Source organism: Pantherophis guttatus, chromosome 5 (genome assembly GCF_059756535.1).
Source record: "Pantherophis guttatus breed Tessera chromosome 5, ASM5975653v1, whole genome shotgun sequence".
Lineage (NCBI taxonomy): Eukaryota > Metazoa > Chordata > Lepidosauria > Squamata > Colubridae > Pantherophis > Pantherophis guttatus.
The window spans coordinates 22,510,608-22,537,448 of NC_142067.1; the positions used below are offsets into that span (position 1 = coordinate 22,510,608).

Sequence of the window (26,841 nt, forward strand, 5' to 3'; positions counted from 1 at the left end):
AGAGAGCCGCTGGCTGCGTTGGCCAAACCACTAGCGGCGCTTCTTCTTTTTTTTTTGCAGGCGAGCGAGCAAGCAAGCAAGAAAGACGCGCGCTTTGCGCGCAGCGAAGCGTCCGGACTTCGCAGGCTGAGGGAACAGCGGGGCAACAGAAACCGGCGCCTGCTGTTCTCCAAACGGTGAATAGCGGGCGCTGAAGGGGCGTTTCCCTCCTACGCGATGCGCGAAGCTGCGCCGAGAAGGCGAAAAAGCCGCGGTTGTCGCTGGACGAGCTCGTTTGCGAGGGCTGCGAGGGAAGGAAGGGGAGGAACCGCCGGCGGAGGAAGGCTGGTGATCCTGGGCGCGCTCGACAGTCTCTCTCGGCGAAGAAGGGAGATGCGATGACTCCTCTCACCCTCGTTCAGCCCGCCTGAGGAGGACCCTGGTGGGAAGAGCAGGTAAAACCCGGTCCTTTCTGCCACGTTTGACTTTCCTGCGGGACTTATTGAGGAGTAAATACACTAAGGAGGCTTGCTCGGAATAAGGGAGTTTTAGGGTTGAAGGAGAGCGGAGAAGTCGTGGATTCCTGGTTGAGGATGCGGTGGGATTTAGGAGAGTTAACATCTAATGCTGTACCTCTGGAGACATCAATCAATCAATCAATCAATCAATCAATCAATCAGAATAGAGCTGGAAGAGACCTCGGATATCTTCTAGTCCAGGGGTCTCCAACCTTGGCAACTTTAAGACTTGTGGACTTTTAACACCTGTTCTAGTCCATCCCCGTCCTCAAGCAGGAGACCTTGTACCATTTCAGACAAGGGACTGTCCAGTCTCTTCTTAAAAACCTCCAGTGATGAAGCACCCACAACTTCTGAAGGCAACTTCTGTTCCACTGGTTAATTGTCCTCACTGTTAGGAAGTTTCTCCTTAGTTCCAGATTGCATCTGGTTTCCTCCGTTGTTTCTTGTCCTGCCTACAGGTGCTTTGGTAAATAGGTTGACCCCCTCCTCTTTGTGGTAACTTCTCAAATATTGGAATTCTGCTATCGTGCCCCCCCCTTCTTTTCTCTAAACTAGACAAACCCCAAATCCTGCAACCGTTCTCCATATGTTTTTGTCTCCAGGCCTTTATTCATCTTAGTTGCTCTTCTCTGTACTTTTTCCAAAGTTTCAAAATCTTTTTTTGTAATGTGGTGACCAAAACTGGATGCAGTATTCCAGGTGTGGCCTTATTAACACTTTACAAAGCGATAGATTGTAGATGCTCCACCTCTCCAGCGCGATCTTCTCTATTCCTGGCTGCTCTTCAACTCAAAAAAGCTGGTTCCAGATTTTGGGAACATTGATGTACTCCAACTCATTTCCAGTCTTTGTACTTGTCCTTCTTCATTAAGGTGGTATGTACAACTTTGCTCCAGCTTAATGTATCAAAAATATTTCTACATTTTTATTCCTTTCATCCAAGGAGCTCCAAAAGTTAAAATGATTCTGCTCCTCGTTTAACAAATCATCTTCTGCCAAACCTGTTAGTCAATTCTGTGGCCAGTTCTCTTAGGCCAAGCCCTCGCATCTGGTTCTATGACTATTCCCTGTGCCGAGTGTCTATGGAAATGTAATATTTCCTTTTTCTAAGTATTTTAGTCTCCTTAAAAATATCATACTACAATTGTGCTGTGATAAGCAATGCCCATTACTTTTCATCTTTAAAGGAACATATGCTTATAAATCCCAGAGCAAATGGTAGCACCTAATTGATCCTGAAAATACTGAGCAAGCACAGATCTAATTATAACTTGAATGGTAGACTAAATGCCAGGGCTGTGAAGTAGATTGAGAAAAACCAGGAAGAAGGTAAGGGCAAATCATTTCTAAGTTGCTTCTGTGGAAACTACATATCTATGTCTAGGATGCTAGGTGATCACCTCGCAGTGAGATGGATGGCAAACAAATTTAATAAATAAATAAATATCAAGCCCTAAGTTGAAATGTAACTGTAAATTGCGGTTAATGACAAGATAGTTTTGAATTATGTTTATGGTAGTGGTTTACTGACCTAAATAGGGGACTGTTTTGTACATTTTGGAGTTTTCTTGAGAGGCTGCTGTGAAGATGGAAGCCTTTCTCCCAAACTGCAGCCAAGTGCCACTTTTTAAAAAAAAAAACAGCAACCTTCTAACACATTTTCCTGTCCAGGAGGAAGTGAGGAGTGGGCAGGGGAATTCAATTTTCATGCTTTACCCCAGAGGTCCCCAACCCCTGGTCTGTGGACCAGCATGTGGCTGTGGCACGCCAGAAAGTGGGCTGTGCAAAGAAGCAAAACCCCATCCGCGGCTTTGTGAAACCACGCCCCCTCTGGTCCACAGAAAAACTTCTCTCCATGGAACTGGTCCCAGGTGCCCAAAAGGTTGCGGGCCGCTGCTCTACCCCAATTTGCTACCCAATTTTATTGTTATTATTCAGTAAGTCGTGTCCAACTCTTCACAAGTCCATGGACCACAACATGCCAGGCCTCCCTGTCCTCCACTGTCTTCTCATGCCCATTGCATTGATGACACTAATCATCTCATCCTCTGCTGTCCCTTTCTTCTTTTGCCTTCAATCTTCCTCAACATCAGGGTCTTTTGCAAGGAGTACTCTAGCCTCATTAGATGGTCAAAGAATTTCAGCTTCAGTATCTGTCCTTCCAAACAGTCAGGTCTGATTTCCTCCAGGACTGACTGATTTAATTTCCTTGCAGCCCAAGAGACTCTCAAAAATCTACTCCCAGCACCACAATATTCAATTTTAGTGATATCTTTATAGTCAGTTTCAAGGGCTACTAAATGGAAGGTGGAACCACCAAACAGGAGCTACAGATTTGCTGACTCTTGAGAGCCTTTGGGGGTCAAGTAGAAATGTAGAGGAATCACTTTTGTCTCTTCACCTCTAATACCAAGAGAGTGAAAAGTGGGGTGCTTTTTTAAAAAACATGTCCATTTATAGTGACTTTGCTTTTATTTTTCTTTCTCACTATTCCCAATGAAAAGGAAATAAATGCATCAGAGCTGACATCCTATTTTGACCTGTTTAAATTGTGGTTCAGAAGAATGGAAGTTTTTTCCCACAAGCTACACTTGCACTTGTGTTTCCTTGCATTGGCTGTGTTGTATTGCATTTCCTCTTTTCAGCTCTTTTCATAATATTGACATGCATGTAGATTTGTGACATCTTTCATTTCAGCACTACCTTTCACCATTTTTCTTCAGATGAAAATATGTAGGCATTTGAGAATGATTCTGTACTCTGATCTTGTTTTTTTATTATAGAAAATACATTTTAGTGATATATAAACTATATCACTAAACAAAAATACTTTAAGTTGACTAGGCAATTCAAACTGTTAATCTAGGAGAAGCCAATGTGTTACTCAGCAGAAATATAACAGTCCTTTTTAATATCCATATTAGGGCAAGATTAAAGCTCATAAAATACTGAGCGAGTTTTCCAGTTATCCAGAACTCATTTAGCAATGTCTAAGCATTTTTCTTTATTTTTGTCCATTGAACGTTTTAGCTAATGTGATTAAAAGTGTACTTTAAATTCCTTCTCTTTGCAGGATTTCCAAATATGTAAAGTTTGGGTCACTGGCATAGAATGAGGAGACTGAGTAATTTTTATTAGCCTATTCCTTTCGAATAAAATTAGTTATTTATTGAGTGCAAGTAGTTTTTCATTTAAAATTGCTTTTATTTCCAATATAACATAATATTGTGCTGACTCTTCTTCTCATAAGTGGAGATTTTTAAAATTCAGTTTAGTTACAGGTAGTCTTTGATCTATAACCCCAATAGGAACTGGAAAATTCATTATTAAGCAGTGTTTCGGGATCTAATTTCAGTCTATCATGGGGCCAAATGGTTTATTCTTTTTCCAAGCTTTCTGGCTTGTGCTCCTGGAGCCCATCCTTAGGGAACTTCTCTCTCTCCAAAATGTGTGCACTGGGTTGGTCTACACATTGTATTTATATGGTGTTTAGTTTTGTGTGGCTTTTAATTGTTAGGGTGTTAATAGACTGCTATTAAGTCATTAGTTGTTTCCTGGTTTTCTCTCTGCACCGCAATGGAGAAACGGGCAACGGAGCAGCTGGCGCAAGGGAAGGAGAAGGACGCTTTCCCTCTTTCTTCTCCCTGCTCCTCCTCCTTCCCTCATGCCGGCTGCTCTGTTGCCTGTTTCTCCATTGCAGCACAGTGCCCAGGATCCACTTTGATAGTGGGGGGGGGGAGGGGTGGGGAAGGGGGTGTAATTTAACCAATTTGCCCAGAGTCAGGTTGGCCATTGTGGGAGGCTGATCCCGCATGTGTGGCGGAGCTGGAGGACGAGGGTGGGCCATGCCTCCCATGACAGCCAACCTGACCCTGGGCAAACCAGTTGTTAAATTATTTGAATCCCACCACTGGTCGTAATTAAAAGACTATCTGTACCATTGAAAGACAATTGTTGAGACTTATTGTTGTTCTGTAATTTGGGATATATTTATAGGGCTAGATTCTTTCATATGGAGATACAATATGCCACTCTGATTGTAGGAAGGTGCACCCTGTTTAGTTGCCAGCAATTAGAGATATATAAACAAAAAGATAATAGAATTGGCAGGAATAAATCTTCTTTGTTGCATATCCTTAATAGCAGAAAAGAGGTCTCATCAGTCAGCCTACCAATTGTTGGAGCAAATCACACTATAATTTTCCTGCTGCTAATGGGAGTAGAAAAGTAATGAATTGTTGAGAAGGAATGATTCTTGTGTTTCCAATGTCCTTCTTAAAAATGCTGAAGTCTGTTTTTGCAGCCCCTGAAGCTATTTTTATTATAGTTATTGCTAAAGATTAGACTTAGTAACCTGACATTTGGAGGTGTGATTCACTGTGTGAAAACCTTTGTAGTATTGGTTCATAGAAAAACTCACAAACTTCGCCTCCACCCCCAACAGCCTTTCCAGGCAAAACCCCACAGAAAATCTTGGTTTTATCCACTTTATATTATCTACCCAATTATTACAGCCTCACTCACCACCCAAAATGGATATCCTGGCCTGCCACTGAAAGATTCCCACTCCTGGCTTAGAGAAAGGGGAGAAAGCTAAGATCATTTTGTCTCTCTGTGTATATACTGTACATGTTTGTGAGTGAAGGAAAATTTGTACTTAAATTTATTTATTTATTTATTATTTATTTGTTCAACTTGTATGCCGCCTTTCTCCAAAGACTCAAGGCGGCTTGATAGCTGTGGACACCTTCCTTCTTTCCTTCCTTCCTTCCTTCCTTCCTTCCTTCCCTCCCTCCCTCCCTTCCTTTTATTCTGTTTTAATGATGCTTTATATAACTTGTGAGCCTTCAAAGTTGGGTTTCTTAAATAAAGACTATATGAGTTTCTTCAACAAATAAATGTTTGCAACCCCTATCCCAGCCATTTGTACATTGCTCCAAATTGAGAAGGTTTCTCACTATTAATAAATATTAATTTAATAGAACAGGAACATTAGGAAATAACGGTTGTAGCGTAATTGCATTCAATAAGAGCCAAGGTGGCGCAGTGGTTAAAGTGCAGTACTGCAGCTACTTCAGCTGACTGCTAGTTCAGCAGATCAGCGGATGAAATCTCACCGGCTCAAGATTGACTCAGCCTTCCATCCTTCCAAGGTGGGTAAAATGAGGACCCAGATTGTTGGGGGCAATATGCTATTTAGTATACTGTCTTTGGTGTAAGCCGCCCAGAATCCTCGGAGAGTGGGCAGCATAGAAATACGAATAATAAATAATAATAAGAGTTTACTTATTTCTTAGCCTTGGTTTTACCTATTTTGGGATAAGCATATACTTCTAGAACAGAGGTGTCAAACTCACATTGTCATGGCGGCGTCATGTGATGTATCGGGTGTGGGTTTGGCCAGCACATGACAGATCTGGCCCTTAGGCTGGGAGTTTGACATCCCTGTTCTAGATCAATTGCATGTTTCTGTTTCCCCAAAAGTTGCGTGCTGCTGTTGTACGTATACAACAACCTCTGAACTTTTATTTCAATAAACTGAATATGAGCAAAATTAAGTGTTTTCTTTCTTTTTAAAAAAATAACTAACAGTTTGATAGGATTCCCCCCCCCCATTTTCAGGATAGCGTGAGTAACATTCTAATAAGAGGTGTGTGCTATTTTGAAAATACACATTATATTCAGTCTTTCACTTCCTAAAGCATTAATGCAGCACCAGCTAGTTTGTCATAGAGTAAAATTAGCCCTGTCTGTGCCGCTAGTGAAAGGGGGTGGAATGTGAAATGTGACCAAACATGTAAACAAGTTCAGCCACGCCTAAAATATTTTCCACTGTGGGTACAAGTGTAGAAATTCATTGTCAGGCTGAAGGCGTTCGATCTGAGTTAGATCTGCAATTTCTGCTGTTGTCTAAAATCTTCCAAGGTAAGTCTTTTAGACAAACTTTATTTGCATTAGGTGTTACAAATTATGAAACAATTAATGTAAAGGATTAATAGGCTGGTTTTTTTTAAAAAAAATGATAATTCTTGCAGTTCTGTCTTTTTTTTCCTACCATCAGATTGTTATTATATTAACTTGAAACACAATACACAAGTTATTTTTGTAATTTAGATTATAGTAACTCTGTAAATGTGGCAACATCTGACTCTAACTTTGTGTCTTTGGCATTTCATATGTGCAGTGAAATAAATATCAAAATATCAAAGCAATATCAAAATTTAAAATGTTATTTCTTTGGGGGGAATAGTGGGCTTTTTTAATGCAATGAGCTGCCTCTTTTTCTTGCTGGTTTCCAGTTTTTTTTTTCCTATGCTCCAACTGCAAGGCTGATCTTTTATGGAAAAAAATGATCATGTTACTTAATAATGGATACTTCTGCCATATAAGGGCTTGGGTATATAATCATATAATTTCAGCTGTCTTTTCATGGAGACTAAGTATTATCTGTCAGTCATGTTAACTAGCTTGCATGATGCATTAGTTACGTTTTAGTCCCACAAATACTTGTTGCACTTTAATATTATAACTTAAGGAAACTTGTTCTCATTAGTGGATCACAATTCCTGCATTCATTACGAATAATCTAAAGAAACTTCCCTTAATGTGGCACCTTCCAGATTTCCGTAAATTCATCTTGAACCAACTGGGGTAATAGGGAAGTAATTTATAATTTAGGTTTTTTTCTAATGATTTATTTTTAAAAATGCTACCCCATAACTTATTTTTGTTTGGACACTGTCAGTAAAAGGTCAATTGAATATCTAGGACTGGGTTTGCAGTACTTACGGCTGCAGTTATATCTATAGATTCTTCTCTTGATGCCAGCAAATATTTCTGACCCATTATCATTTGGAAGACCTAGGAAGACCAATTACTTATTCCAGTCAGCCCCAATAAGTTTCTGACATATAATTCTTGACTATGCCTGGCCACCAAATAGATGCTTAATTCAGACATATGTATACCAGTGGCCCTAATGTTTTACCTAGGAAATGGCATGCCCAACTCTGAGAATCAGGTTCTATGTTCTAGTGACACAAATAGGTAGATTCCTTCTTATCAAAATATATTGTTCCCAGGAGACTCTATTAATTAGGGCAGTGAATATAAATCTGTTTACTAATTTTAAGAATATTCAATAGAAATTAAAAAACAGAAATGAAATAAATATATATATATATATCTCAAAATAAATAAATAAAGGGAACACAAGCAAAAGACATCCGAGATCTGAATGAATGAAATAGCCTTATTAAATACCTTGTTCTTTACATACAGTAGTTTATACACTGCTCAAACAACTAAAGGGAACACAAAGCTACTGTATGTAACAAACAAAGTATTTAATAAGGCTATTTCATTCATTCAGATCTCGGATGTCTTCTGCTTGTGTTCCCTTTATTTTTTTGAGCAGTGTATATATATATTTGTTTTCATAGATTTTTCACGCGTACAGGTATGCAAGTCTTGGTGTATTTGGGTCTTCTCCCGTGTAAGATTGAGAGCACTTTGGCAACGTTTCAGCAGAATCTCATCTGCCATCATCAGGCTTATGCAAGGGGTCTTCTGAAGCAACTGCCGTTACTATTTCAAATCTGGTGCTGGTAGTCTGCTTTGCTGGGATGGCCCCACCTCTTCATTCTGATTGGTTTTATATATATATAAGGGGGGAAAAGTCGTGATATGTCACGTGACACCGCCGTGATGATGCAACTTTGACACCCCTGCTGTAGATAATCCTCTTCTCTTTCCTTCCATCTCTCCCAACATTATGCATGTTTCAGAAGAGCTAGTTTGTCACATTTAGTATTGTAATGAAAATGTATCACAGAAATAAGAGAATAAATATTGTACTTCACAGACTTTTTTAAAGCTGTCACCAGGACAGTGCAAATAGTCCTTGCTTAACATCCATTTGTTCGGCAACTATTTGAAGTTATGACAGCATTGAACAACTTAATGACCGGTCCTTGAAATTCTAGCTATTATAGTGCCCCTGTGATCACATGAACAAATTTGGGCTCACTCTGGCCTACCCACACTTACGACCATCTTTTGGCTGCCCACCTACTTGCTGCCACCCTTCACCTGTTTGCCATTGCATCTAGCAAGGTGTGCACCACTACTGTACTGGATGGGACCTTTTCTCACACCATCTTCTTTTGCACCAGCCAAAGGCCTTCTCTTGCATGCCAGCTAGGGGAATGGGACAACTTGCCACAGCCAAGTCGTCATGGCCAATTCGCTACAGGACAACTCGCCATGACCAACTCACCACGGTACAACTCGCCGCGGGACAATTTAACAATTCTATTTAATTATTTAAAATAAATAAAAATTATTTTAATTTTTGCCATTCACGTTTCATTCTGTCTCTCCTTTCGTATCCTTTCTTTAATGATTCTATTCCAACATTTCTTCGGTATTAGTGTAGCTCTTGTCCTGCAGCAAGTTGTCCTGTGGCGAATTGACTGTGGCAAGTTAGCTGTGGTGAGTTGGCCGTGGCAAATAGTCACAGACCCCCAGCTGGGGCTTCTCTCATGTGCTATCTAGGGCCTCCTTTTGTATACCAGCCAGAACCTCCGTGCCCCACCCAGAGTTTTCCTTTTGTGCCACACAGCCAAGGCCTGCTTTCACACACACCAACCATCTTTTGCATGTTGGTTGGGTTCTTCTTTAGTAAAAGAAGGTCCCAGTTGGTGCACAAAAGAAGGACCTGCCCAATGTGAGAAAGGAGGCCCCAGATGGCCCCAGATGGGGCCTCCTTTCTCTCTTTTCCTGAGAGAAATCAGTGCAAAAGAAGGCTCTGGCCAGTACAGTAGTGGTGTGATGTAGTGGGCTGGGCCAGATGTGGTGGTAGTTGGGAGCAGCAGGTAGGCAGGTGGCAAAAAGAAGAGAGATAAGGGGAAACATGTGGATGGGAGGAGTTGGAGCGGAAGCAGTCCCTTACTTTTTCCAAGGATGACTTGCATCCGAATGGGTGAATTTTAAACAATTGGGATTCACTGAATTACAGCAACTGGGATTGCTGGAATGGCCAGTGCTAAGCAGAGCAGTCGCATGGCATTTCTACCATATAGCTTATCGTCAGAGTTGTCCGTCCAGTTAGCATCATAATGTGAGGACAATCTGTAGCCTGACTCAAATGAAACTTTATCTACCTTTCAACAAGTTTTTGTTGCTTTTTATTCCATCCCAGCCTGAATTATTTGTAATTTTTTTCTTTGCCCTTAAATACTTTATTTTAAATATTTAATCGCTTGTAGAATAAGATACCAATTATTAAATGAAATTATATAATTCGTGTTTTATTAATCAGCAATGCCTCACTATTTTGTTTTGGGGGGGTCATCAGAACAACATAGTGTGCTAAATTCTTAGCTCTTAAAAATCTACTTTTAATTTAGTTGTTCAATTTTTAAACTTGAAGTAGAATGCCCTGCTTGAAATATTTATTTTTGGTTAATTGTGTCCATTTTTTTTTTCTGTAGCAGATGGTACGTGAAGAGTATATTTCAGCAACACCAGGTACTGACATACAGAGACCAGACCCTCAGTATGCCTACAATGTTGGCATTTATGGCTGGAGAAAACGCTGCCTTTATTTATTTCTCCTCCTCTTGATCATCATCCTAGTTGTGAATCTTGCTCTGACAATTTGGATTCTTAAAGTAATGTGGTTTTCATCAGTAAGTGTTTTTTTCCCCCTTTAATTGGGGTTTTGCTGTTGCTTTTGCTTATATTCTTACTGTCGCATCTAAGATTTTTTCTGCACTGTAAAACATCCTTTACCCTAGAGCCGTGATGGTGAACCTATGGCACACACGCCACAGGTGGCACGCGGAGCCATATCGGTGGGCATGTGAGCGTTGCCCTAGCTCATCTCCGGCATGCACCGGAAGTTGGGAAATAGGCTGTTTCCGGCCTCCAGAGTGGTTCCGGGGGGTGGGGGGAGGCCATTTTCGCCCTCCCCAAGCTCCTAGAAAGGCTGTGGAGCCTGGGGAGGGCAAAAAAACAGGCCTACTGGGCCCACTGTGCCATCACGTGCCAAAAGCAGGGGAGGAGTGCGGCGCATCGAATTATGGATGTGGGCACGCACATGACCCCCCCACATACCGCTGCCCCCACTTTTGGCACGTGACAGTAAAAAGGTTAGCCATCACTGCCCTAGAGGAATTTTGGAAATAATTTTCAGATCCTGGGGAATTCCTATATAAAAATCGACAAAAATACCATACCTAGTTTTAAAGTAGTTATTTGCAGCAAATGTGATATTTTCCCCTGCTTTTATCTTATTTCAATAGCTGAGTTTCTATATCACACCAAGACTTTATGTGTTTTTTTAAATTTTATTTTAGTCTGATGTATGAACCTCCCCCAGCTGTGTACTTTTGAAATCACTGTATTGCTCATAGTCAATCATTTTGATTTGTTAGCCCAGGGATGTCAAACTGGTGTCGTCATGGCGGCATCACGTGACATATCGTGACTTTTTTCCCCCTTCACTAAACTGGGCATGGGCGTGGCCAGGCCTGTGGGCCGGGAGTTTGACACCCTGGGTTAACCCATATTAAAGAAACCATCGCTTAGTATAGTATATAATCTCAGCCACAAGATGCAGTCTTAAATATACTTTAGAGTAAGCCTTACTTAATGCAGTGTTAACATGCTTTGAATTGTGTTCATTGACTGGTATCATTTGAAATGTATTCTTTAATTCTTATGTGACTTTGTCATTTCTAAGTCCGTTACTGAGATGTTTCATCTAATGAATTGCTATTAATGAAGTGCTTAAATGTCTAAATCCTAAATGGGAGAGATACCATGTAGATTTAGTTGCATGCCAACAATGATGAATATATGGAGCCATTTCAAATAATAATAATGTATGGTTACTCCTAAAAGGGACGTGGTGGCTCAGTGGCTAAGACGCTGAGCTTGTCGATCGGAAGGTCGGCAGTTCAGTGGTTCAAATCCCTAGTGCCGCGTAACGGGGTGAACTCCCATTACTTGACCCAGCTTCTGCCAACCTAGCAGTTCAAAAGCACGTAAAAAATGCAAGTAGAAAAATAGGGACCACCTTTGGTGGGAAGTGCATTCTGTGCACTTTTAGTGTTTAGTCAAGCTGGCCACATGATCACAGAGACGTCTTCGGACAGCGCTGGCTCTTCGGCTTTGAAACAGAGATGAATACCGCCCCCTAGAGTCGGGAACAACTAGCACATATGTGCGAGGGGAACCTTTACCTTTACCTTTATGGTTACTCCTAAAGGAGAAGAGGAGCAAATGGACAACTTCTAGCCTTGCTGTCATGCAAATTATATTGTTTCTTTGAATTACAGCTTTTTGAAGAGGGCTTGGGTACACATTGCTGGTATCTGGACTGGAGAAGAAGTCCTTGTGTGCAACACCTTTTTATAAGTGCAATTCCTCTTGGTTGGGCATGCTTGCAAATGGCTTTTATCAAAACCTTGTATGAAAAGATATTTTTCTGAGCACCTTTCTTCCACCCATAACATATTTATCTTCTGAATTTCTTTTTCATCAGGGATGTCTGCCTTGAATAAACCATACAGTATTTGGAAAACGATCAATGTGGCCTCTTTGAAAAGAATTTGACAATGACTAACACAACTAATATTTAAAATGTGTTTTGCATTTGCAGACTGGAATGGGATACCTACAGGTTAATAGTGATGGGCTTCGTCTGGAAGGAGAGTCTGAATTTTTATATCCATTATATGTCAAAGAAATTCACTCCAGAAAGGTAACGATACAATGTTATGCACAGCTATTTGGAGACAAATCCCACTGATTTTAACAAGGCTTATTTCTGAGTAAATACACATAGAAATGTGTGGTGGTTTGTCTGGAAAAAAAGTCATATTTACTAGAGTTATGCAGAGCCTGTTTTGATTTGATAGAATTTCAATAAAATTGGCTCTACAAAGCAGTTTTGCTTTGAAATGGAAGCAAAGACCTGATTCAAAGCAGCAATACATATCACATGACTGAAAATACTTCGGGGTGTTTACTTTGAAGCACAGCACAGATCTGATGTTTTTTTCCTGCTGATTCTGGTATTGTTCCAGCAATATTCAGTTCTGTAATTTCTCTTTCCATTTCAACAAACATACACAAAGAATGTCAATTGATTCAGTAGCATAGCTATTCAATATGGTGTTGTTGTTTTTTTTCATTTTGTATCATTCCTTAGAGCTCTTTTGTGCTGCCAAGGTAAAATTTAACTAGTCATCATTCATCTTCTCAGTTTGCAGCTATTTGAACATATCTTACCACAACCTTAAAGTTTTTGGTTTTCTGCTAATGGAATATTACACATCTGTGCTAACGCAACTGAACATTCAACTTAGCTCTCTCGGGAGAGGCAAATCAGTATGTATTCTTTGATCAAATGAAAATGCACTTATGTATCAAACCTTAACATTTAAATTCTGCATTGTTAGGGTATGTTTACATCTGTCAGTAAAAGTGAATGGATACCAAGCTAACAGTTATAAGCTCTCCTCCGAATTAACTGTTTTTAGAAAATGCCGTTTCCTAACACAGCTGAGACCTGCTAGTCTTGAGGGAGTCTTTCCCAGGAATGACCAAGCTTATCAACGGGGGATGTTCCAATTCTCCTGGCATTCAAGAAAACCCAGGGATCAAAGGCAGAAAAGCATATCACATCCAGGAAGTTAATCAGTGGACATTCTTAGTGTCATTTCAAGCCTAGCACCCCAGGACAGCAAATGGAAAAGCAAGATATTCCCCTTTGAAGATTTCTTTAAAAATGAATTTGGAACAGGGCAGTTTCCACATTGCTTCAGCACAATTAAAATTCTTTGCACAAGCATTTGAAAAGTGCTGTATTTTCCTGTACTATCCTCACACCTACTAGATCTTCTTCTTCTTCTTCTTCTTCTTCTTCTTCTTCTTCTTCTTCTTCTTCTTCTTCTTCTTCTTCTTCTTCTTCTTCTTCTTCTTCTTCTTCTTCTTCTTCTTCTTCTTCTTCTTCTTCTTCTTCTTCTTCTTCTTCTTCTTCTTCTTCTTCTCCTTCTCCTTCTCCTCCTCCTCCTCCTCCTCCTCCTCCTCCTCCTCCTCCTCCTCCTCCTTTCTTCCTGGCATATTCCTGCAGGTGTAGGGTCCACTTTTCAGATTATTGAACACCACTTTGCATGGTCAACTGCGTCTCCAGGGCATAGGCCCGCGGCTTGCATATTTTTGTTGATGGTATCTTGCCATCTCTGTTTTGAACACCCGCGAGGTTGCTGGCCATTGACTTATAGTTGGTGGGCAGTCTTGGCCACAGTGGAAGGTGCTGTTCTCTGGACATGTCCATATCAGCGAAGCCGGTCTTCTCTCATCTTCTCTATAATTGGTGCCACACCAAAATGTCATCGAATGGTGTCATTTGTGATGTGGGCAAGAAGGTGATACCTGATATCCAACAAAGCATTTGCATTTCCATAGCATGGAAATAGCTTTCGGTCCCTGTTGTTGCTGCCTAGCATTCATTGGATGGATGGTTGTCTTGTAAATTTTAGATTTAAGACGGGTTGAACCCGCTATATCTACGTGAAAAAAAGTGCAGAGAGATATTTCAAAAAAATACTGTAGTGCAACTTTTGAAGGTCTTCAGCTGAAGCTTAAGAAGATTGTGCTTTTCACAGGAGTTCTGATCTTCCTATCCCATTTTGCCCAAAACATTAAGCTACTATGGCAGGGGTGGGCAACTGTGGCCAAGCTGTCTCAGGAATTCTGGGAGTTGAAGTCCACAGGTTGTAAAAGGGCCACAGTTGCTCACCCCTGTACGATGGGCATGTTGATACTTTTCCATTACAATAGATAGGGGAACTATTTTTCAAATCAAATATCAAAGGGATTAAAATTGAAATGATATGTTACTGAAACTTGAATTTTAAACCCAAATGGAGTTATATTTTGGCTGACTCTCAGATATCTAATTCAAATCAAATCAGGGATGATTTACTTGGGCCTTATATTTACTAATGATTGGATTTGTGGAACATTTAGATTAAATTCAGCAGGTGTTTTTTTTAATAGAACCACAGTGACAGGTGAAGTAAATGTAGATACAAAATTGGTGTGACATCCAAACATACACTTGGTGATTAAATAAGAGCTGTGATCAAGAGTTATGCTACAGTGAGCCATGAGGTATGATAACACTGGCAGTAACTGAAGTGGCACTTATGTAAAAGAAGTAAAATGTAGGTAGGGGCATTGCCACAAATAATTCAAACAGGATATACACAATGTGCATTCAGATGCCAGCATTCTTTCTCTTCCCACAAGGTCTCTGCTCCATGCCCGTAAGGCAGAGCAAAAATGTAGGATGGTAGTGAGTATTTCTTAGGCCCTGCAAAGACTAGATTTTCTGCAGAAGCATAGATTTCACAGACATTAGGCATCAGCTTAATTTTAGAAGTGCCCTTGCTCCGTTGAAATGCTCAGAATTCCCTGGTAGAGGATATTAAAATAGTGTTAAGAACTATGCAAAAATGAAATATAGGAAAATTAAAAAAGAGAAACTACAGTACACAAAAGAATAAAGTCAAGCACTGTAAGGAATTAACAATTAACAATCCTATCCTATCCTATCCTATCCTATCCTATCCTATCCTATCCTATCCTATCCTATCCTATCCTATCCTATCGCACTAGCACTAGCACTAGCACTAGCACTAGCAATAGCAATAGCAATAGCAATAGCACTTAGACTTATATCCCGCTTCATAGTGCTTTCCAGCCCTCTCTAAATGGTTTACAGAATCAGCATATTGCCCCCAACAATCTGGGTCCTCATTTTACCAACCTTGGAAGGATGGAAGGCTGAGTCAATCTTGAGCCTGGTGAGAATTGAACTGCCAAATTCCAGGCAGTAGGCAGTCAGCAGAAGTAGCCTGCAATACTGCACACTAACCACTGCGCCACCACGGCCCCCCGACCTCCGCTCTTTCCACGGTGACCTGAAGACGTGGCTTTTTCAACAAATCTCCTGATATGTTGGGGGTTTTAGTTTTTAACGGTCGAGGATTTTAATTGGATTATTTTAGTATTCATTTTACTGTCTTGTTGTTTTATTGTTGTGAGCCACCCCGAGTCCTTCGGGAGAAGGGCGGCATATAAGTATGATAAAAATAAATAAATAAATAAATAAATAAATAAATAAATAAATAAATAACCTACCCTACCCTAACCTACCCTACCGTACCCTACCCTACCCTACCCTACTCTACCCTACCCTACCCTACCCTACCCTATCCTATCCCATCCCATCCCATCCTATCATTACCATCCCATCCCATCCCATACCATACCATACATCATATCATATATCATTGTAAGTTATGTAAGATATATATCATATATCATCGTAAGAGTGGGAAAAGAATGAATGTGTTTGTTATTTTTCAGTAAAGTCTATCCAAATGTCTTAAACATTTACATTCTTTTTTCTCTTAATGCTAGGATTCATCCTTACTTTTGCAATCTTCTCATAATGTGACTTTGAATGCACGCAATAGTGATGGAAATGTCACAGGCAGATTAAGCGTAGGTAGGTGTAATATATTTTGCTTTAGTTTGGATTTTGAAAGTTTTATATCCAAAGAAATGAATGTGTATCTTTGTATGATCCTGTACAATATCTGATATATATTTATGATCTGATATAATATCTGATAAAGATATGCCGATTGCCCTGGCTAGTCAAATACCTGAAATAAAGAAAAATAATTTTATGTCATCAAAAAAATGAACATGTGAATAATTTGCCTTCATTTATAAATCTGTTTAGTGGTTTAGTTCCTGGGAAGATACTAATATCCAATTTATGTAAATTATAAAAATATCAATTAGATATAGATATATTCATCATTCAAAATACAGCCATTTGGATTAAAGATACTGCATATTAAGGATTTCAAGTTATATCAAATCTGGAATTTTAATTTAGCTTAGTTTGTCCACATTGTATATATTCACAAAGAGCTATGTTTATATTTTTGCATGCTGATATCTATTTCTTTCCATTTGGGTTCTAACACTCTGCTTTTTCTGATCAAAGCAACCAGAAAAAGAGAACATAACCAGATCTAATCTTGCACTGTATTCAGTGGTGAAATCCAAATTTTTTACTACCGGTTCTGTGAGCGTGGCTTGGTGGGCGTGGCTTGGTAGGTGTGGCAGGGGAAGGATACTGCAAAATCCCCATTTCTTCCCCACTCCTGGGGGAAGGATATCACAAAATCTCCATTCTCACCCCACTCTGAGACCAGCCAGAGATGGCATTTGCCGGTTCTCTGAACTGCTCAAAATTTTCACTACCGGTTCTCCAGAACCTGTCAGGACCTCCTGGATTTCACCCCTGACTGTGGTTCAATATATATATCGACTAGTCAATGTAATGAGTCTTACTCACAAGTTACTGAGCATAAGCTTACAAATTTAACATCCCAATTATATTATATATTGCACTATTGAGGATGTCTACAGAGGTATGTATTTTTAAAACATGAAGAAAGAAAATCCATTTTATAATGTTTTGTCTTTTTTAGATCCGGATATGGTACAGTTTCATAATCAACAATTTCAGATCAACTCTGTGAATCTTGATGAAAAACCTCTTTTTACTGTGAATGATGATGACACTGTAATTGGTACAGAGAAACTTCGAGTCACAGGTTTGTCTGCAAGTCTAAAACTACAAAAAAAATGTTATTGTGAAGATAAAGACCGTAATCTGAAATTTGTTATATAAATAACAGTAATTTGTTATATTAATGAATTTAAGAGAACATTGAATATTTTATTAGTGATATTTTTAGCTAATGTTACATTAAACATCTTCAAAATTGTGTTTTACATTGAGGTCTAAAAATATTTATTTTGATTAATTGGTAATTATTATTTTTTACTTGTAATTCATTTTTAGCTAGATGCTAGGCAGCATCTTTAAAAAAATCAACTAAACATGGCCAGATCTGGTTAATCCTTGGCTGGAAAATCACTGGCAACACTGGAACATCTGAAAAAACTTCCCAGAACAAAGATATAGTGAGCATTTTTATAGCAATTCTCAATGTTGCTAAGAAAATAATGGGATGTGGATGTAGAATTATCAGTCAAAATTAGGCAGCATTGCTCAGTTGAATACTGAAGTTGTAAAATCATTGATTTGGCTGATGAGTGAAGCGCCACATTGAATTATATTGTGCAACATATTGAATAACCTAGTGTCATTGGATCTGACAATACTACACAACAGTTTTTCTTTAGCTTGGAAACTAGCTTTTATCTATGAACCAAACAGATTTCTGAGAGTGAGATTTTTATCACCTTTGGTATCTTACTTCTAAAACTGTATTTACTTACTTGCAAATTGGCTTCTAAGGTTTGGCGAATGAAATGCACCATTGTCAAATTATGGAGGGAATTCATGGGGAAAGAAAACCCTCTTACAGCTTCTTAATAAGGGATCATACCATATTGGGCCCTCAACAGAATGGTAGGCTGAAGTGTGCAATGAGTGAGCAAAGATACGGAACTGAAAGAGGTTACAGTTGTCTGATTCAGTCCTATCCCGCATAGATAACACTTTGTGATTTTCAGCCAAAAAAGTTTACATATAGGTTAACATAGTTCCATATTAGCCAACAGGTAGGTCAGGTCAACAGGACTAGCAAATGGGGAGGCCCTTTTACAGAAAGTCCTCAATTTATGACCCTTCGTTTAACGGTACTTTAAAGTTAGGATGGCCTCAGAAAAAAATAACTTGTGACCTGCACTTGCGCTTAACAACTGTTGCACCAACCTTGCAGCCACATGATTATGATTGGGACGTTTGGCAACCATCTCGCACTTAAGACCTGTTGCAGCATTGTGCCGTCATATGAATTTCTGGCCCTTTTTTTGTTTGCCAATTTTAGGCAAAATAAAAAACGTATCGAGGAAGCTGGATTCACTTAATCACCATGCGATTTGTTAGCAACTGCTATAAAAATTGTTGTAAACTCGGGTCCAACTCAATTTACAATGGCAATGACTTACAATGGAAATTCTGGTCCCAATTATGCTTCTAAGTCGAGGAGTATATATAAGTTAAATAGCTATTTGTTACCCAGTGGGTAGGTTGCTCCAGTTAGGTTATCTCTCTAAGCAGGAATTTTACTGCCTGGTAACTTTTATATCCAATATTTCATCTCCATATATCTTTAATTTTTTGTTTCGGTTATGAGAATATTACATTTTGAATGTCTGAGTTTAACATCTCCGAAGCCCACATTGTTACATTAGAATCCCAAATATTTAAACCAGCCCAAATATCAGAGTACTCAAAATATGGAGGAATCTTAGATGCTTAAAAGATAGTTTGATGTTTCCCTGAAAATAAGACCCTGTCTTATATTTTTTTGAACCCCGAAATAAGCGCTTGGCCTTATTTTCGGGGAGGTCTTATTATTTTGGGGCACGTGGAGCAAGATGGGGCTCCTCTTGCCATCTTACCAGATTTCCAGCTTTGTGTTTAAATATTTTTGGGGAGGGCTTATTTTCAGGGGGAGGCTTATTTTAGTGCATGTGCTCAAAAGCCCGATAGGGCTTGTTATCAGGGGATGTTTTATTTTCGGGGAAACAGGGTATGTACTTTAAATTAGCTTTGGATATTTTGTTGGGTAGTTACAAAAAACTTGTTTTGCACTAGTAATGCACTTAATTTGACATTTAAAAGTGATAATCATTTGTTTTTTTCTGCTTCAGGTCCAGAAGGTGCCCTTTGCGAACATTCTGTAGAAACACCACTTGTTCAAGGTGTGGGAGATGATGTCAAAAATCTAACACTTAAGTAAGAATATCTCTCCAAAATGAGTAAACGTTTATTATTTATTTTGGGGTGGTTTTTTTTGCTGTAATCCTCAGTAACGCTAAACTTGTAGAGCAATAAGATAAGTAATCAGTAATATTCTGAAGAAGAACCCAATAGGAAAAGGAGTACTCGGGAGAAGCAAGGAATCAAATTCCACATGACCCCATTAGTTATTGAAAATTTAAAATCTAAGTAAAAAACTCCCTTTTATGACCCTGTAATCCCTTAATTCGGGGTAGAATCAGGGCGACTGGATGGGGCTGAGCATTTACTGGCCAGATACCCTTCCTGACACCACACGGAGTTCACAGCAGATATTTTTTCTTTGCACTCTAGGAAAGAATATCTGCTGCTAGGATCGAACTCTCAACCTTCCAAATGGTAGTCAAGCATTTTCATCACTAGGTCACCACACCACTCATTAATTTTTTTTAAAAAAAACCTTAGTAGCTATGTAATATCACAGATAATAGGATTTATAAACTCATTTAGCCATATATACAGTACAGTATTCAAAATTCCAAGAAAAAGAATATCCGTAATTTTGAGAACTTTAATATTGGCAAGGATGGTCAATATTGATAAAATAATCCTATTGTTAAGATCACCTTCCCCCTTCATATTGTATAGTAAGACTGCTAAAGAAACAATATGAGAATGTACTGCCACCAGACACTGCTAAATTCTGAGGGATCACTTGCAGGGGTGGGCTGCTGGGGGTTCGCAGGAGTTCGGGGGAACCTCTAGCTAAGATTCTGTGCAGTTCGGAGAACCCCCAAATCCCACTCCTGGCTGGCCATGCCAACGCCATCCCGCCCAGGAGTCCCCACGAGGCCCGTTTTGGATGCAGGTAAGTGCAGGGCGCACATGGAGGCTCGGGGAGGGTGAAAAATGGGTCTACCGGAAGTTCAGGAAGGCCAGAAATGGGCTCATTTCCGTCTTCCAGAGGGCCTCTGGAGCCTGGGAAGGCCATTTTCGCCCTCCTGGAGGCTCAAGGAAAGCCTCCGGAGCCTGGGGAGGGCAAAAACAACCCCCCCTTGGTGCAGGAGGTTGACTAGGCCACTCCCACCATGGCCATGCCCACCCAGCAACTGGGCAGAGAACCCCTTGCTAAAATTTTTGAAGCCCATCCCTGATCTCTTGCACTGAATTACAGAAAAGCATGCATACTGTGAAGGCATTCATGGTGTAAATGCTTTAAATATAGATGGTGGTATATTAATCTCATACAGGAAGTCTTTGGCTTACAACCGTTCATTTAGTGACCATTCAAAGTTACAACAGCACTGAAAAAAGAGATTTATGACCAATCCTCGCACTTACAACAGCTGCAGTATCCCCATGGTCATGTGATCAGAATTCAGGTGCTTGACATATATACATATACATATACATATACATATACATATATATATATATCTTTTTCTTTCTTTTTCGCAGGTTTTACCTACATAAGCTATGATGTTATGCAGCCCTGGTTCTGTGAAATCTCATTCACAAGTTTCTGGGCTTTTTGTTTCTTGCTGACAGACAGCAAACTCTGCTGCCCTTTGGGAGACTCAGATAGCTATTTCTGATAGCTATTTCATCAGTGAGCCACACCCTCTTCTCAGGTATCCTCCCTGTAAAGGTACAATGTTTCTTTTTCTTTCTTTTTCGTAGGCTTTTATGTGCATATTCTTTCTAGCCAGGTTTTACCTACGTAAGCTATGATGTTATGCAGCCCTGGTTCTGTGAAATCTCATTCACAAGTTTCTGGGCTTTTTGTTTCTTGCTGACAGACAGCTATCTGAGTCTCCCAAAGGGCAGCAGAGTTTGCTGTCTCTGGGCAAGAAACAAAAAGCCCAGAAACTTGTGAATGAGATTTTACAGAACCAGGGCTGCATAACATCATAACTTACGTAGTTAAAACCTGGCTAGAAAGAATATGCACATAAAAGCCTACGAAAAAGAAAGAAAAAGAAACATTGTACCTTTACAGGGAGGATACCTGAGAAGAGGGTGTGGCTCACTGATGAAATAGCTATCAGAAATAGCTATCTGAGTCTCCCAAAGGGCAGCAAAGTTTGCTGTCTGTCAGCAAGAAACAAAAAGCCCAGAAACTTGTGAATGAGATTTCACAGAACCAGGGCTGCATAACATCATAGCTTACGTAGGTAAAACCTGGCTAGAAAGAATATGCATATATATATATGATGGTTGTAGTGTCCCAGGGTCATGTAATCACCAAAATCAATGGGGTAAGCCAGATTCATTTAATGACCATGATTTACTTAACAACTGCAGTAATTCCCTTAACAACAGTGGCAAAAAACTCATGAAATCGGATGTGACTCACTTAACAAACTCTCTTGCTTAGCAATAGTATTGTCCCAATTGTGGCTATACAGTTAAGGATTACTTGTATTCCTTCTAGTCCTTATTTACTTAAAAAGTTAGAATGTATTGTTTTATACCAGTGATAGCTAACCTTTTCCGGACTGAGTGCCCAAAGTGCGCGTGCAAATGCAACCCCCCAAATGCAATGCGCGCAAGGCCCCTGTGCATGTGCCCCTGTGTATGCAAAGCGGAGCTGAACTGGGGCAACGGTTCATGTGCCCTCAGAGAGGGTGTTGTGTGCCACCTCTGGCATGCGTGCCATAGATTCGCCATCCCGGTTTTATACATAAACTAAACCAAAACCTGATCTATGTGTGTGCATGTATGCCTTATTAGGGAAGCCTTCAGATAGTCTTGCTTTTCCTTGTATATATATATGCATTTTTGTCCTTTCCCCAGCCTTTTGTTTTAGAAAATATATTCATTGTAAATAATTTTGAACTTCCTTTAGGGCAAAACCTTTCTCAAAGCAGTTTGCAGAAATAAAATCATATGCAAGAAATGGTAACAAGAAAATATATAAACATACTAAAATATGTACATACATACATACAGTGCTGAAATTAGAAACACTCAAAAGAATAAAGTCAGATATCCAACCCTGAACCAATAGAACCAGTTAATTGAAGATTGCTAAGGAACCAGATGACTAGAACATTTTATTTTATTTAAAACAAGTATTTAAAACATGGTGTTATATTAAAACTAATCCCAAAGTACAGAATGGGTGTGAATGATTGTTTATAACTTCTTGTAAGTTTTAAAGCAGTTGATTCCATGAAACAGCAGGTAAATATAAACAATGAATCTCCAGTGTTGGAAATTGTGGGGCCCCTGGATGAAGATACATCAGTATCATTTCTATTCCATACTTAGTCCATATTTTCTAAGATTCAAATGTCTTATCTTTTTCCTTCAGTTCAAGCTTGTTGTTTGTGCAATAGTGTGAATATCTGTAGCTCAGATGTAGGATGAGGATGAAGGTTTGTTCTCTGAGCTTTTGGGTTCCTTTCAGAACATTTCAGAACGTTTGATTACCAGGCTAGGTAGTATCTTCAGTGTCAGTGTTCTTCTGTTTATAAAGGCTTCAGGTATGGGTGTGTTGTGGCCCGTCAGCGGCCTGTGCAGATTGTAGCTGATTCTGACAGCGAGGAGGCTGGTGTAGTGCTGCGCCAGCAGCCTGTGCAGCTGGCACTCGAGTCAGACAATGAGGAGGCTGGAGAAGATGTGGTGCCAGAAGTGGGGATTCAGCCAGGGCCTTCAGAACCTCCAGAAGCTCCTTTAAGTGAAGAGGACGAAGAGGAGGAGCCTTTCTCGATGCATGGGTGCGCAGAGCTGCCAAAAGGCAGGAGTGGCTCCTCAGGAGGAGGTCTCCTCGAGAGTAAGGCTTGGGGCTAATTGGCCACTCCTTTAACCTATTTAAGGAAGAACGCCAACTGAAGCAAGTTGTAGGGAACAACTTTAGTTCACTCTACTTCGCACCTGGATTCTCTGCAAAATTGCTTCTGGGCTTTCTTCCAACCTTAGTAAGATTGTGATTACTTTATCTTTGGTTTCTTGTAGGCTGTTAAGAAAGTTTATTAACAGCCTTTGTTTTGAAAAAAACTGAGTTATTTTAGTAAATTAAGTTTTGTACAAACTTTGTGTGTGCTGTATTCTTTGGGGTCCGTAGCTGGGGCAGAACAGGGTGTCAGTGGTGAAATCCAGCCAGATCTATCTGGCTCGTGATCTGGTAGGGCCAGTGGCAGGAGGCTCCGCCCACCCACCTGGACGTCATCAAGTCCCGTTTTTGACCCTCTGCACATGCGCAGAATGCATGTGTGGAGGAGGCGCGGGCGAGCTCTCTCACATTTGCGATCCGGTAGCGAAGGTAAGTGCATTTCACCCCAATGGGTGTGTCAGGTGAGGGTCAGCTGGGAATCATCAGTGAGTCTTGTGATGGATCTTGTGATAAGGAGATTACATCAGGTCAGGATCATTGGGAGGTGAACTGCTGGTGAGGGGCTGCGTGGGTTGGTTGAGGGTTGGTACTGTCTCTGGTTGACTGTGCGGTTGCTTGTTGTTTGCCAATTGAAAAAAGAAAATAGTGCTATCTTGAAAAATTGTTCCATCCAGACAAAACATCCATTTGTTTTTGGTAACGTTCCTGTATTAAAAAGCAAATCAAACTGGTATGTAAAAGCAAGTCACCTCCAGAAATTCACATGTTGTGTTATTTTCTTAAAATATATACAGGTATTAACTCTCCCATAGAAATCCACTGGGCAAAAGCTGGATTGTGAACAACTTCATTGCATTTAAGTTTTCAAACAACCCAGAAAACATACTTTTGCAGTTCTTTTCTAGCCTCTTGTGGCATTACATGTTGTAATGACTATTGTCTAAATGATTTCTAAAAAAATAACAAATAGCTTTACTTGACATTTGAGGTTTAAGAATTTGTGAATTAATTTGCAGGGTAGGTTTTAAAAGCTTAATAATTACTTCAGTGTGACAGACATCAGATGCAAGTTAGTAACATTCCTGTTGTATTTACATAGTTTGTCAAATCTGTAAAAGGATGTAAAGTGAATGATGCAGTTTGTGTCATTTGCATAATAACATTAACACAGCTAGTGTACTTTCCAATTTAATGGAAAATTGGAATACCTGATTTTTAGCGCCAGCTACTCAAAGAGGGGCTTTCACTGCTTCCAAATATACATACAAGTCTACAGAGGCTGCACCTCTCGTCTCATTATAGCAAATTATGTAATTTGAGTCTAGTTTCTAAAAAGGGATGTTTGCAATCATAGAGTTATTCAGTCAAGCCAGATGATTAAGCTGCCATGCTATAGACCAGCTGGTTGGGGAATTCTGGGAATTGAAATCCACACATCTAAAAGTTGCTCAGGTTGAGAATTGCTGCTATACACAGAAGATGATATAGATCAGGCTTGCAGAACTTCTTAAGAAGTAATTCTCCTAGGAAAATTAATGTAGAGATTATAATTTTACCATAAGTAAAATTGAGTCTTCGGAGAGGGGCAGCATATAAATTGAATTAATTAAATTAAATTAAATTAAATTAAATAAGAATTTAAGATGGCAGGATGGCATCACATTGGGGAAATCTCCCTCCAGAATCACTTTGAAGACGTTATTATAAAACGCAGTGATTGTTTGAAGAGACATGCATCTTTTGAAATAAGAGGATACGTTTTTGTAATGTTAAGGTAACTCTTCTTATGATTGGTTTCAGACTTGAATCACCAACCCGATCTCTCACCATGAATGCTCCGAGAGGAATTCACATCAAAGCAGAAAAGGGAGACCTTATCGGACTCTCTCATTTGGATATCGCATTCCATAGTACCAATGGGATGGTGAGATGCTAAAGATTTATTTAACATCAATACATTTCCTATTTACACTTGGTATTCAAGGGGAGTGATTGCTACATGAGTCAAACAATCAGTTTTAGTTTCAGTAAATAAAGACTACTACTGACCTTGAAAAGTTCAGATTTGTGACAAAGGTTATTTGATCCTCTAGAAATATAAAATTTATATAAAGGCTTAAAATGTTCTTAGCATATTATCAATGTTAACAAAATGCTGGGGGGGGGGGAAGGAAACTTAGTATTCAAAGGTTTTTTTTTCCTTAAATGCAGTGTTCTATATTTAGTGTTATTAATTTCCGATGTTAAAATCCTTACTTTGCCAAATGTTTCATGTCTCAGAAATCCTTACATTACCTGCACAGAGAAATTTGAAGGTATATCGATAGTTTCAGTGAAAGATTCCTGTTTTGCACAATTTGATTGAGCAGTATAAAGCTGTGGTAATGCTGAATGAGAGATAAAATTAAAAAGGCAGAAATAAATTAAGGTGATTGGGAGACTAAGGGGGAACAAATTCACCAATTTGTTTTCTGGTGAATTAATATTTTGTAACCAGTGACACCTATTGCAGTAGCCAACCTATGAAACTGTGCATCATCTTCTTAAAATCCCATATCCCTGACCCCCCAAAGAATCTCTGCTTTACCAATAAAAGCCCCCTGGATGATGCACTAGAAATGCATTACAAATGTGTAATAGAAACTTTCTATGTGTATGAAGTATTATGCAGCCAACAAAACGTGCTGATTAGAGTAATATTTGACTTTCAGATTAAGAATAGACAACATTGTCTTCTTAATGTGCTGAAATAGAAGACCTTGTCCCAAACAGTGGTCCACAGGCTAAAAAAAAGGTGGAAAAAATATACCTCTTTTGTCTCTGACCACCTTGAAGAAATGGGGGGCCCTAATGTTTTAAATAAATGAAAGCAGCAGCATGCTGAAATGTTTAAAATTTGGAACACATTTCTTAGGGGTTAACTGAAGGATCAAGTTGAAATATTTTCCTAGGTTTGGGGCACCACATAAAGGAGATTTACACAAACAATTTGACATGCTTTCAGAGTAGTTTCCCAGGCTATATATAAAAAATTATTTTAGCTCATTAAGACATATTGAATATGTCTTAATGTAAGTAAAGCTTCCATTTAATTGCTCAGTAATGAATTAAAGGAAAGAGTGGGGCCATTCTACCAGTGGTTTTTGAACATTTCTCTCTCCTTTCTAGACTGAAGTTGTTATCGGGGGTATATTTGAAAACAGTTGGTTATTTGTACCTGGCAAAAGTTGCACAGCAAGAGTTCTCTCTGTTAACACTACAGCTACAAAGTAGATTTGTGTGCTTTTTCCTTGCAGATCTTTGATGCTCAAAATTTGCTACTGCCAGATTTGCTTCAAGGAACAAATGGAGAATCTGAGAGCTCTGAAGGACTTTATGAAATTTGTGCTTGCCCAGATGGAAAGTTATACTTATCAGTGGCTGATACAGTTTCTACTTGCTTACAATACAGTCGTGATTGTCAATAAAGCACCAGAACACAACTTGATTCTCCTTGGCATTCTTGCTTGGTTTGTAAAACTACCAAATGGAAGATTTGGATATTGTAATTTAATTGTTTGGAAAATATGACTGATTTTAGGTTTTATCAGATATCAAATGGATAAATATATGATTTGTCATTTGTA

The 26,841-nt window shown here is 39.4% G+C and overlaps 1 protein-coding gene across 4 annotated transcripts; it reads left to right on the plus strand.

Moving 5' to 3' along the window:
* On the plus strand, positions 1-26,841 carry SGCG (sarcoglycan gamma). Of its 4 annotated transcripts, none has more exons than XM_034410276.3 (8): positions 1-434; positions 9,995-10,192; positions 12,169-12,270; positions 16,002-16,089; positions 17,090-17,215; positions 19,290-19,374; positions 25,016-25,139; positions 26,512-26,841. In XM_034410276.3, the coding sequence occupies exons 2-8, from the start codon at positions 9,998-10,000 to the stop codon at positions 26,680-26,682; spliced, it is 891 nt and encodes a 296-aa protein (XP_034266167.1). In that variant the 5' UTR covers positions 1-434; positions 9,995-9,997; the 3' UTR covers positions 26,683-26,841. The 4 variants fall into 4 exon arrangements, with proteins under 4 accessions (XP_034266167.1, XP_034266185.1, XP_034266158.1 ...); XM_034410294.3 differs by having other exon boundaries at positions 106-434; positions 9,998-10,192; XM_034410267.3 differs by lacking the exon at positions 1-434 and adding an exon at positions 6,178-6,425.

Coding starts and splice junctions, on each gene's coding strand:
- SGCG (XM_034410276.3), top strand. CDS start 9,998: ATGGTACGTGAAGAGTATATTTCAGCAACACCAGGTACTGACATACAG. Junction 10,193..12,168: donor AAGTAATGTGGTTTTCATCA/GTAAGTGTTTTT, acceptor TTGCATTTGCAG/ACTGGAATGGGATACCTACA. Junction 12,271..16,001: donor AAGAAATTCACTCCAGAAAG/GTAACGATACAA, acceptor TCTTAATGCTAG/GATTCATCCTTACTTTTGCA.